Source organism: Micrasema longulum, unplaced genomic scaffold (genome assembly GCF_059751315.1).
Source record: "Micrasema longulum isolate JH-2025_06_02 unplaced genomic scaffold, ASM5975131v1 h1tg002372l, whole genome shotgun sequence".
In the NCBI taxonomy this organism is placed as follows: domain Eukaryota; kingdom Metazoa; phylum Arthropoda; class Insecta; order Trichoptera; family Brachycentridae; genus Micrasema; species Micrasema longulum.
The window spans coordinates 107,433-119,833 of NW_028279522.1; the positions used below are offsets into that span (position 1 = coordinate 107,433).

A 12,401-nucleotide genomic window follows, 5' to 3' on the forward strand; every position below is an offset into this window, starting at 1 on the left:
TTGAATACAGTTACAATTTCTTATCATTAATAAAAATAATTTATTGATTGTCTATTGTTTATTTACTATCATTTGCACATTAACATATTTTTGTCAGAAGATACATGTTTAAATACAAATAATACAATAACTTACCACCAACCGAGATATGATCTGGTAGGTAAAGGTTTGGTTTGTACCATTTTAATGTTAAATGTGGTAAACATCGGTGCAACACATTCAACATTATAATGGTACAAACAAAAATTAATAAACAAAATTCATGAAATTAATAATCATGAACACAATCTGATAAAAGCTCACATCCGCATCAAAGTAGCTGATGTATTTTACCAGGAAGATTATTATTTATGTTTTGTGGGTTCACGAGTAACTAAGATGAGGGCTTAGATAAAAAATTTGTTAGTTTCGTTTACACCAAGATTCCTCGGTCACGATGTTACCTTTAAGTAATTATTCCACGATTTATTGTGTTCTATTATTAACCGTTGACATTTTTTTCAAGTATTATATTATGAGAAATATTTTGTTTTGTTATGTAAAAATAAAGATATTTTTTTTCTAAAAAGTGTTGTAATTTAACCTCTCTGTTTGGATACAATAATAACCACCTTTCTCGTTACTAGTGGACAGAGCACTGCACTTGTGCTCCAATTTCAGAATATCACAATCATTTGATCTATACCCAAAGGCAAGATGGATCAGTCTTGCAATTCAGGTGATTTGTAATAATCATAGAATAAAATTCTTAATGGAATTTTTAAAGCTAAATAAAATACCTATGTTTTTATGATATACTAAATATAGGAAAAATTTTCAGTCACAGTCATTAATATAAGAAAATGGAAACCGGCCTGTGATAAAGCAAGCGAGCCTTGAATTTCTGGTTTGGAATTTGCGATACTACCTCGGTGAGGAAAATAAATTTTATTTGTACATTTTGACAAGTTATTCTGAATATAAATTCTATAAATTATTTTTTATCAAATACATTTCAATAAATCATGAAATCTTAGCTTTAGAGATTTTAACTTTGTTGGTAGAAAGTCCTACCGATGATTCTGCAGAAGTTGCCATAGCTTTTTTTAAAGGAATGTGGCCAAAGTGTCGACCAAAGGTATAAATGCCATTTTTGAAATGTTACAAAACATTTTACACGAAGGTCTAAGCATATTTGAAAATGATAAACCGGAAAATAGTATGCACCGTTGATAATAATTATTAAATTTTATCACGAATGATTAAGATAATGTTTGATATTACCACCTCGAAAATTTTTTAAAAAAAGACAAATAAAAAAAAAATTCCAGGCATGAAGATGTTTTATTTTGTCAAGTAAAATACATCTTTCATCATAAATATGAACTTAACACAAGCTAAAATATCTTGGATGTGAAACAAATACAATAGTCAAGTTGGGAACTATTAGGATAATGAGTTTGCCCGTTGTAATGTTTCCTTGATATGTGCTGGAAGCTTAACACGCTTTCGCTTTTTTACTCTTCCACTTTCCTTTTCGTTAGCTATATTATTCTGCTTGTTTGCTTTCTGGTCTTTCTTCTTTTTCTTTAAACAGGAAAGTGGATTAGGGCCTCCTTTCCTTTTCCTCTTTTTAGTTTTAGAGATGTCTTCTATCGGTATACCCGACTTTCCTTTTAATACATTTAAAGTATTTTCTTGAATGGAACTGAGTGACCCGAGGATATTATCCTGCCTTGATTTGGCCAATTGATAACTAACAGGAGAAGGTTTCTCTAAAGTAGGAGCTTTCTGATGCAAATAAATTAAAGGTGTTCCAGGGATTCCTCTCAAACTAGCTTGGAGAGCTCTATCTTGCGTCGCTACTATATAATGAGATTTATTATCTGGTTCAACCATAGCCAGCAGGCAATCTGCTCCCGAGATGGGTTCCTGATGCCCACATTGATGTATTCCAAATTGTTTTAGTATAGTAAGAGCACCTAAGGTCTTTTTGGCAATTCGTTCGGTTTCCATAAGAACGCATTTTGTTGTTAAGAACTTTACTTCAGCCACTAAATATTTAGGCAGCTGTTCCTTGATATTAATTTGTTCCTTAAATAAAATAAGAAAAATGCATAACTTTCATTTAGGTCTAAAATATGAATACTTCAAATAATCGAATCTCTACTCTTTAATGGCGATCAAAATATATATTATTTATTGGTTTATTTATCAATTAGAAGGGTTGCAAGAAGTGTCGGCTAAAAAGTTGGGGACAACATCTTGCCATTTTTGACTTTGTTCTTTTAACGTGAGATGTGAGTCAGCACTATCGGCCTCGGGATCTGGAAGTTCTTCTATGGGAACTAATATATCATCAAAAGGTAGTTCGTCTTCTCTCCAAGTGTCGTCCACCAAATCAATTAGACGAAGATTCCTTACTACATCACTATCCATTGCTGAAATGATAATTAGCGTTGGAAAAGAGGGAGTTTAACATTTTATGTGATTTGATGCAACCAAAAAAGTGTCGAGATTCGAAATGTAATTAAAAAATTCTAACCTTTTTAGCAATGAAACAAAACGTACCATCAATTAGTATTTGATAAGGTTGGTGAAATTCAAAATTATTGCAATAAAAACTTAAGAATCTCTGCACCTTTTTATAGCGTACAATTTTCATTGTAAAATACGAACCGTTCTGATGATGTTATATTAATATTGCAAGGGAATAATAATTTTAGAGTTAGACCTAGCTAGTGGATTATTTTTTCAATTACCACCGACTAAAGACTTATCACATTAAACCGCAAGAAACAAGGCTTTATTTGGCTTTATTCCACCTCGACCAACAAGAACCAGTCAGAGATAATGTAGAAATATTACTAGTTGTACTAGTCACAGATTACTCACAGACTACAGACATAGTTCTACATTATCTCTGACTACAGATATCTTAAGTTACTAATATAGTAAAGTAATAGTTCTACATTATCTCTGCTACCGATGAAAGTAGTCGACTGAAAGCCCGAATGCAGTAATGTAGTCGAATGAATTCACTCAGAATATTGGGTAGCCTCCTCCTAAGCCAAGGGTAAACATCTTTTCCAACTGAAACTAAATGTAACCGAAAAGCCTTGGTTTTCCAAAGTGATTCTGAACAAGTTTGAGACATCCTCCATATGCAGAATGCGCATTGGGCACTGCTGCAATGGTTTTCACCTGTTCAGAATCCATGCCCGGGACTCTGCCATTTGCGAATGTCAGCTAGATGAGAAAGATTTAAACCATATTTTTTTTGGATGCCCCCATAAATCACGTAACTTCTGTTTTTCATATAATAGTATTAGTTTAAGTAAAATAAAAATTCAAAACATTTGAAAATATTCTAGAATGTAACCAACTCTAATCTTTCATACAATGTAGGTATCGCTTTTTGCTTGTGTTCATATTGTTATTCCTTATATTTGTGTTGTTTTTAATTTTAATTTGTAAATCTATGTCACTAGTTTTTGGTCGATGTTATCACATTTTGGTAGAAGGCTCTTTTTCTTATAAAGGAAAAAAAAGCACCTAACATTCCCAAAGCATGGACATTTCTCCCGAAAAACGGAGTTTGTCTTTGAATAAATTTCTGTGTCTATTGTCTATGGTATACTGGAAATAAATGATTCATTCGAATGTATAGTTCGATTATTTCCTTCATTCGATTACTAATCATTCGATTAGTAAATTTAGTAGATTATTTTCAACTCTAATCTCTGCCTTGAGCCTCGACCTCATTGTTCATATCTCATCACTCATCCATAGACTAAAAATTAAAGATGTGTCACATCCAGAGATTGGCTCATCTTTATTCATATATTTGTTCATTATCTGTATTTTTGTCTATGTCATACGTAATCGAATAAAGAGACGTCTTAGAATAAAGATTCTCCTTCTTCTTCTTTTTTTTTAAAATGTCTTTTTTCTTCCCAACCCTGTGCCGAGTGTAACTAGTATATTTTTATTTATACATTTCGTCATGATTGTAGAGCAACAACGCATGTGATTTTCTACAAATTTACATGAAAGTAGTTAAAAAAAAAAATTTACACTTTATGTCACAACTTGACAAGTTCAAAAGTATATAATTAATTTGATTTTTGGGTTAGCTATGTATATATTTTTATAAACCTGGAGTAAAAAAGTTTTCTTATAACCTTGTCAAGATCAAACATAAAGAAAGTCGATCTCGGATTTTTTACACATCCATTGTTGTTCTTACGATCACGACGATTTTGTTAGTAAAAAAATATAAGTTAGTGTGTTAGAATTTTATATTTATTGAGGCATTTTTTAATACATTTACAGCTTATCACCAGTAATCAAAATACATTTTCAGAAAAAAGCAGTTTTATTTGGTGAGAACAGGAGAAATATGATATTGGTAGGAAGTAAAATATTAATATTGGAAAGGTTTTAATGGAATACAGAAAAAGATTTTTTTAATTTAGCATACAAAAATATATGGTTTGTATCTTCCTCCTCAAGCTGACATTTGCACATGGTAGAATCCCGGATATGGATTCTTAATAAGTGAGAACTATTAAGCATTCTACAAAAAAAATTAGAGAACAAAATAGGTAAAGTAACCGACACGTAATAAATACATATTGTTTCGGATATACACAGCTTGCCCACCACATACCGCACACTGCATTTGAGGACATAAGTCTCCTTGGCGGTGCCCACATACACGGAAAATTTGCCCGTTGTTAAACGAGAAAAGCTGCCCGAAGGAGCTCTCTGAAATCTGGTAGCCTTAGCATCTTTGTGCTGAAAGAAAGTAATCCAGAAGTACATAATATGTACTTCATTGGATTGAGAAGAGAGGGAAGTGAATTCTTCACTGACTGGGATTAAATTGATTGGACATGATCGATTCGCTGAAATGATTACAAAACTTTTTAAAAGCTTTGAAATTATTTTTAGAAGCCACCAGATCTGTATATCCGACAGGACCTACAACAGGGCCACGGATAGTAGCGAGAAGCTCCATTTGGTAATCATAGAGAAGGGGAAAGGGACAAGACCACAGAATGTGTTCAAAAGATTGGTTGGGATATCCTCCCATCCACCATCAAAGATGTTACTACATTATATCTGTTTAAATCACGTCTGCAGAAACATCTCTTTTCTCTTCCTTAATCTTTCCTCCTTTCCTTTTTCCTCTTTTTTCTTTTTTACCATTGAGTAATAGTTTTGATTTAGGGTAATTTATAAACAAATATGTTTATTTATATTTTTATATATCTTTAGCTTTTTAATCTTTTTTTCCATTGAATATGTTCTGTAACTTAAATTGTAAAATAAAACTTTTATTTTATTGGTTGGTTGGAAGAAATTGCCATTTGGCAATAAGCCCGCCAATGTTCAAATAACATTATGTACAAAAAGTTAAATAAATAAAAAACGCCACCATAATGTTCTAATAAAAGGTTCCATTCAATTTATGAATAATTTAGTACATTCATTTTCTGATGTAGAATCAGCGCCCGTATAATAGGTCTATCATTAAGCATATAGTACATATTTAGTGCATGCCCACAACTTAATTACAGGAACGAAAATTGTAGCATGTTATATATAGATTAACAATTTGTAACGCAAAATGCAAAAATACATCCCATGCCTGGTTGGTTTAAATAATAATATTCTATTTATGAAATAGAACCTGAATAAATATTTTCTATTCGACCAATGGCTACTTTCAGGTTAAAATCCCAAAAAAAAAATCGAGTGGATATTATTAGTCCAGTGATAACTGAAGCAGCACTATTTGATGAGGTTAAGAGGGAAAATGGAAAAATCAGCTACAAGATTTCGTGTTCGGATTTCGGATCAACATCTGTCAAAAAAAAACAAAATAATCGATCGCCAAAGTAATCGAATGACCATTTGACTGCATTTGACCGGAATGAATCAACTCAACTCTATATTCATCCCTAGTATTATTGTCTCTGGTAAGTTATTGCCATAGATATACGCCTATACGCTTCACTCTCGCCTCGCGTCGTAATTTATATTTTAGTTTTGTTTTTGGTTATGCATTATGGGTTGTAGGTCGTAAATCGTAAGTGAAATGTCAAAAATTTGGTTTATGTTTAAATAAGGAAACAAGAATTGCAGTTTTTTGTTAGTGAGTGTAGAAATCATTTTGAATTGAGTTTTATGTTCAATACCACTTAAAATGTCCCGAAGTAAATCCCCGGTTAACGAAAAAAAGGACTCTCGACGTGATCATCCACAAAAAAGAGATCGTTCTTTGCAGAGACTTGTTAGAGATAGCGATGTAAAATCGGATCGGAAAAGGACTAAATATGTTCGACGATCTCGCAGCAAAAGCACCACTCCGCAAAAACAATATCATGAGTCCAGGCGTAGTAGGTATTCTGATGATAAGTATACTTCGAGAGAGGTACGAAATAAAACTTATAAACGATATTGGGATGATCAAAACATTGAAAAGAAAGAAAACATTCAGCGTGAATACAAAGTTGGGTCTAGGTATTATGATCAGCCTGAGAAATCGCCAAAAACAGATAAAAATGTTGAAATTAAAAGCATCCCAGTACGCCCAAAAAAAGAAGTTGATGTTTTGACATCCAAAACAGGGGGGGCATATATACCTCCCGCTAGATTAAGAATGATGCAGGCAGAAATTACTGATAAGAGTTCTGCTGCTTACCAAAGGATTTCTTGGGAAGCTTTGAAAAAGTCAGTTCATGGTTACATAAATAAAATAAATACTGGAAATATAGCTATTATCATTAAAGAACTGCTGAGAGAGAATATAGTGAGAGGCAGAGGATTGCTTTGTCGCTCCATCATCCAAGCGCAAGCCGCGTCTCCCACCTTCACACACGTTTACGCTGCTCTGGTGTCGGCCATCAACTCCCGTTTCCCTAATATCGGAGAACTGCTTTTAAAACGTCTTGTAATGCAGTTTAAAAGGGGTTTCAAGAGAAATGACAAATCAATATGTATATCAGCAGCAACTTTTATAGCCCATTTAGTAAATCAAAAGGTGGCTCATGAAATCTTAGCTTTAGAGATTTTAACTTTGTTAGTAGAAAGTCCTACCGATGATTCTGTAGAAGTTGCCATAGCTTTTTTAAAGGAATGTGGCCAAAAGTTGACAGAAGTGTCGACCAAGGGTATAAATGCCATTTTTGAAATGTTACGAAACATTTTACACGAAGGTCAGTTGGACAAGCGTGTCCAATATATGATAGAGGTCATGTTCCAAGTACGAAAAGATGGTTTCAAGGACCATGTAGCTGTATTGGAAGAATTAGAATTGGTGCCTGAAGAAGATCAATTTACTCATCTTATTATGCTCGATGAAGTGACTGATACACAAGATATATTAAGTAAGTTCTAATGTTTTATTCAAAGGATGTTAAATATTTCATTTGCATTGAAATTTATAATTTATATACTTTTTTTCTTCAGATGTCTTCAAATTTGACCCTGATTATGAAGCAAATGAAGGAAAATATAAAGAGCTCTGCAAAGAAATACTCGGAAGCGATGCAGAATCCAATTCTGATGATGAATCTGAAAGTGGAAGTGAATCTGGTTCAGAAGTCGAAGAAGAAAATCAAGAGAGTACCCAGAAAGATGGAGTCATTATAGATAATACAGAAACCAATTTGATTGCTCTTCGTAGGACTATTTATTTGACTATTCATTCCAGTTTGGATTTTGAAGAATGCGCTCACAAGCTCATGAAAATGCAGCTTAAACCGGGACAGGAGATGGAGTTGTGTCATATGTTCTTGGACTGTTGCGCAGAACAGAGGACTTATGAAAAGTTTTATGGTTTACTAGCACAGAGGTTTTGTCAAATTAACAGAATATATGTTAGCCCGTTTGAACAAATCTTTAAGGATTCTTACGGCACTGCACACAGATTAGATACAAATCGCTTAAGGAACATAAGCAAATTTTTTGCCCATCTTTTATTTACTGATGCAATAAGCTGGGATGCCCTCGACTGTGTCAAACTCAATGAAGAAGATACAACTAGCTCTAGCAGAATATTCATCAAAATTTTGTTCCAAGAATTAGCCGAATACATGGGCCTAGGTAAACTCAATGATAGGTTAAAGGATCCGTAAGTATAAAAATATTTTTTATTTACTCATTCTACATTTAAAGTGACAGGCTTATAAATGGCCTTACAACCAATGTATATTGTTGTAATTATTGATCATTTCACATTAACCATATCTTGAAAACAATATTTTTGAAGGAAATTGTAAAATCGCTTTGTTTTTTACCAAAATCGGTAGCCGTCCTTAAGGTTATTAATTCAAGGCTTCTTGAGCCCTAACAGGTGTCCCCAACATTGACAATCACTTCTGAAAAGGCCTCTCTGTCTTCTGCTGCCCGGAACAATTCTTCCACACACCTCATTCCAATCTAGTCTCTTACATTGTCCCTCAATCTTGCCCATTAGTATAAGTTAAAGGATTTTATACTTGTCTCCACGTAGGATGTGACCCAGATAGGAGATCTTACGGACCTTTATTTATTTTTAACAATAATTGTCTGTTGTAATTAGCTCTCCTCAGGACCTCTACATTGCTGACCAAATCTGTCCACGGCATATGAAGCATTCTTCTGTAAAGCCACATCTCGAATGCTTCCCAACAGGTACACAATGTGTGCTTTCAAAGTCAAGATTTCTGAGCCATTCAACAGAACAGACCAAACATAACACTTCGCCATTCTTTGCCTAAGTTTTAAATTCAATTTATCACTGCAGAATATTGTTCTCATTTTTTTTTATGTACTATGGGTTATTTCGATCCTGCATTTCACCTTCACATCTGGGTCTACAGACTATGTAATAATTCTGCCGAGGCATTTAAATTGGTCCACCATCTCTACAGTTCACCTCCTAGTCATGAAGTACACTTTGCTGCTAAGTACAAATACAAAATTATTTTTGTATTTCGGTAGATAATACTGAAGCGACACATAGTCGGAGGCCACATTTCTTTATAGTATTAATGTTTTTATTAGATTATATTTCTTGATTAACTTCTATAATTTTGATATAAAATATTTTTATTGCAATTTTTTTTCGTAGTCTGATAATGAGAGTTCAGAGGTAATTTAATTTTTTTATTTGTTAAAAGACTAAGTAAAAAAAACAATATTTTTTTATGTATCGTATTATCAGCGCTTTGATTTTTTAAAGTTTTTTTTAATTTTTTTAATTACTCCGCCTATGATGTCACAAGTTCTCATCGGTGAGTTCTGCTAATTGGTGAGTTTGCTTTCCGGAAACGAAATCTATCACAACATTATCATTGGTTGATTCGGAAAAACTTGTGACGTATTTCAAAGTGCCGTCGAACTTGGTTGTAACATCGAAGCTGGGACCAACTAAATTTGCTCAAGCATTACTCTTTATACCAGAGAGGCTTTTTTTAAAATCCGATTGCCATTGCATACTTATAATAACATATAATTCATGCAGATAATTTAAAAATGAAACGGTTTAGGAAAATTATAATAAATGCGTACGTATGTATAGGGGTTCGGCAGGGAAGTGTTACCAATAAAAAATTCGGTAATTTTGTCAATTTAGATTTTTAAAATTTTAAAAAATAAGTATATCGTAAAAAGCACCAGATAAAAGCACCGAGACTGTCCTCTTAGACAAAAAAGCCTTCTTAGGCTTCACATGCTGCACGAATGTGGGCTGATTGTATTTTGTCCCATTCTCGGCGAAGAGCAATCTTTAAGGCGTCGACCGTCTCATATTTTTTAGCTGATACTTTGGCCTCTAGAATGGACCATATGGAAAAGTCCATTGGGTTTAAGTCCGGGGAATATGGAGGCCACTGTTGTGATCAAATGAAGCTGGGAACTTTTTCTTGTAAAAAACGTTGGGTTTCAGGGCTTTATGGGATGGAGCCGAGTCTTGTTGAAACGTCCAATGGTTTCTACCGAATTTTACACGTGCCCAAGGTAACAATGCATAATTTAAAATCTTTTCACGGTAGATTTGCTGATTTACCTTTACGCCCTGTTCAATGAAAACCAGTGGTGAGCATCCTGTGGCAGTTACCACGGCCCAAACTATCATTGATGTAGGCTCTTGCTTTCGCAGAGCAATTCGCTGGTCTTAATTGTCTTTTAATTTGCACTAACTATATACGATCGTTTTGTTTGTTTACATATTGCTGAACAGTAAAAAAAAATTCATCAGAAAAAAACAAATTTTCTAGATCGCCACCAACGTGCAAGTGTTTTAACACCTTCGCTCTTGCTAGGCAAACTGCCTTTTGTGCAGGCGTTAAATCTTGCATTTTTTGTATTTTGTAGGGCTTTAATCGTAGTTCATTTTTTAATATGCGCCCCATGCTACGAGCAGACACATAGAATTTTCTGCCAATTGAACTGCGCTTTGTCGTGGATTACGTTGAATTCTGGCCTTCACCTTTCGAACCATTTCTGTCGATGTTGCTGTTTTTGGATGTCCACCTCTATGGCGTTTTTTATGCTACCAGTATCATTGTAATGTGTACATAACACTGTTGAGTTTGAATTCCATTTTGATAACTTTTTTAACTGCGACGTAAAACGATATGCTTTTTTAGAATTATTAACAGCAGAACAGACTGACATGTGTCAAAACATGAGTGCACTGTCATTAGCTGTTTGGTTGCTACAGCAGCGTGAAGTTGGTAACACTTCGAGCGCCTACACCTATATATACCACTTTCGGAATTTCAAAAGCAAATAAATAAACATTCTTATTTTTCCTCAATGTTACGGATAGAGAAAACTTTTTATCAACAACGTTTTTCACGCCACGTTATATTTCACAAATGATTGTAATATTTTCACAGATTAAAAGACACTTCCTCTTGTTAGTAGACATGTTTAAAATTCAAGGGTTGGTTTTAAACTTATCTGCTCTAGAACTGATCTGACATCGCCCACTCCTAATGTTTATTATGCATTGACCATAAAACATTAAAAAAAATCTGAAAAACATTTTAAAAGTTAAAAATCCCCGAAATAAGGATGTCATTGATAAACCACAAAATAAGTTGTAAATTGTAATGTGGCGCCGAGCCATTACTTACTGAGTTCACAAAATTTGATTTTTTACATGTAATTTTAACTATATGTGTGATACTTGTTTAATGCTTTCAACGAAAACACCAATCAGGTATTTAGACACTTCGTAGTGTCAAATGTAATCTGATCTTAACGCCTGGCGGCAACAGCCCTAAGTTAGCTGCCTCTTTGGGTTTTATTAATTAGGTTCTTATTTTGAAAATTATGTTTTTAAACGATTGAAGCTTTTGCTCAATTCTTGACAATATTTTTGTTCAGTATGTCTGAAAAGTAGCTCATTATAAAAGTACATGGACAAAACTAAAATCTCAACTAATGTTTCCTCATTACATCCGAGATCTCGCTATTTCCATGATCGTTATAACCAAGTTCGACTATAGTTCTTTTTTTTTTATTTGTACATTTTCGAGAAATATCGCCATGCAATTAAATGGTATAATTTTACCGCATGCAAGAAACCATTTTTAAATCCAATTTCCTGGAGTACTGTACTTTCTCCCTAACCACCTCCAGTTTATGGGGAGAATAGCAATGGTTGTTTTGTTGGTTATAATAGGTTACATTAGTATAATATCGGACGAAGCGTACGATTGGACCTAGTTATGCAGAAAGCTTCCAACCCTCAAAATGAGTAAAAATTTATTATATATAAGCAAAAAAAGTATAGCACTTGGAGTTTGGACGTTTTCAGCACATAAAGATATCTTAGTACGCTATCGAAACCGGCATTACTCATTTTTAGCTGAGGGTTGGATGCTTTCTGCACAACTACATCCAATTGATCATTGAACCATACAAATTGTAAAATAATAATGGAAACATATTTTTTCTTACAGAACACTCCAGGAACCCTTTTCTGGGATATTTCCGAGAGACAATCCCAAAAATACTCGTTTTGCCATAAACTTTTTCACTTCCATAGGGTTGGGAGGATTAACCGATGAACTTCGTGAACATTTAAAACAAGCCCCTAAGGTAAGCATTATATATATTTTGAGCAAATGGTATTCTTGAAATCAGATTAATAGTTATTTATGTACATAATATATCCTTAACTCTTAAAAGACTGTGGTAAATAATCCCTTCGCGCGCGGTGATGTAGCATCGTGTTACCACTAGTAAAAGACGGAATATTCTAAAGTTTAGGCATTTGAAAAAAAAACATGGAGACATGCTGTTTAATAATTTCTTTTCCATAATTTATGCAATTAAACATATAATTTAGCCCTGTTATAGCAAAATAAATTAAAAATCATAAATACGCCGCTCATATTACGCGATTTTACATAACA

The 12,401-nt window shown here is 33.6% G+C and overlaps 3 protein-coding genes across 4 annotated transcripts; 1 reads left to right on the plus strand and 2 right to left on the minus strand.

Annotated features, from left to right (window-relative positions):
* Positions 1 to 1,304: 1,304 nt before the first annotated feature.
* Positions 1,305 to 2,418, minus strand: LOC148272344 (anaphase-promoting complex subunit 13). Its single transcript, XM_088240170.1, has one exon. The coding sequence runs from the start codon at positions 2,416 to 2,418 to the stop codon at positions 2,194 to 2,196; it is 225 nt and encodes a 74-aa protein (XP_088096296.1). The 3' UTR covers positions 1,305 to 2,193.
* LOC148272343 (rRNA-processing protein UTP23 homolog) lies at positions 1,305 to 2,849 on the minus strand. 2 transcript variants are annotated; one of them, XM_088240169.1, is made up of 2 exons: positions 2,551 to 2,849; positions 1,305 to 2,073 (listed from the first exon to the last, which is right to left on the minus strand). In XM_088240169.1, exons 1-2 carry the CDS (start codon positions 2,551 to 2,553, stop codon positions 1,426 to 1,428), a joined length of 651 nt encoding a protein of 216 aa, XP_088096295.1. In that variant the 5' UTR covers positions 2,554 to 2,849; the 3' UTR covers positions 1,305 to 1,425. The 2 variants fall into 2 exon arrangements, with proteins under 2 accessions (XP_088096295.1, XP_088096294.1); XM_088240168.1 differs by having other exon boundaries at positions 2,525 to 2,665.
* Positions 2,850 to 6,038: 3,189 nt separating this feature from the next.
* Positions 6,039 to 12,138, plus strand: LOC148272345 (pre-mRNA-splicing factor CWC22 homolog). Its single transcript, XM_088240155.1, has 3 exons — positions 6,039 to 7,376; positions 7,459 to 8,122; positions 11,946 to 12,138. The coding sequence occupies exons 1-3, from the start codon at positions 6,194 to 6,196 to the stop codon at positions 12,121 to 12,123; spliced, it is 2,025 nt and encodes a 674-aa protein (XP_088096281.1). The 5' UTR covers positions 6,039 to 6,193; the 3' UTR covers positions 12,124 to 12,138.
* The last annotated feature ends 263 nt before the right edge of the window (positions 12,139 to 12,401 follow it).

Bases quoted from the DNA above. Each gene is read 5' to 3' on its own strand.
- LOC148272344 (XM_088240170.1), bottom strand. From the start codon at position 2,418: ATGGATAGTGATGTAGTAAGGAATCTTCGTCTAATTGATTTGGTGGAC.
- LOC148272343 (XM_088240168.1), bottom strand. From the start codon at position 2,644: ATGAAAATTGTACGCTATAAAAAGGTGCAGAGATTCTTAAGTTTTTAT. The intron at 2,074-2,524 runs GTTAGAATTTTT...ATTTTATTTAAG, and splicing joins TTTGTTTCATTGCTAAAAAG to GAACAAATTAATATCAAGGA.
- LOC148272345 (XM_088240155.1), top strand. From the start codon at position 6,194: ATGTCCCGAAGTAAATCCCCGGTTAACGAAAAAAAGGACTCTCGACGT. The intron at 7,377-7,458 runs GTAAGTTCTAAT...TTTTTTCTTCAG, and splicing joins TGATACACAAGATATATTAA to ATGTCTTCAAATTTGACCCT. The intron at 8,123-11,945 runs GTAAGTATAAAA...TTTTTCTTACAG, and splicing joins AATGATAGGTTAAAGGATCC to AACACTCCAGGAACCCTTTT.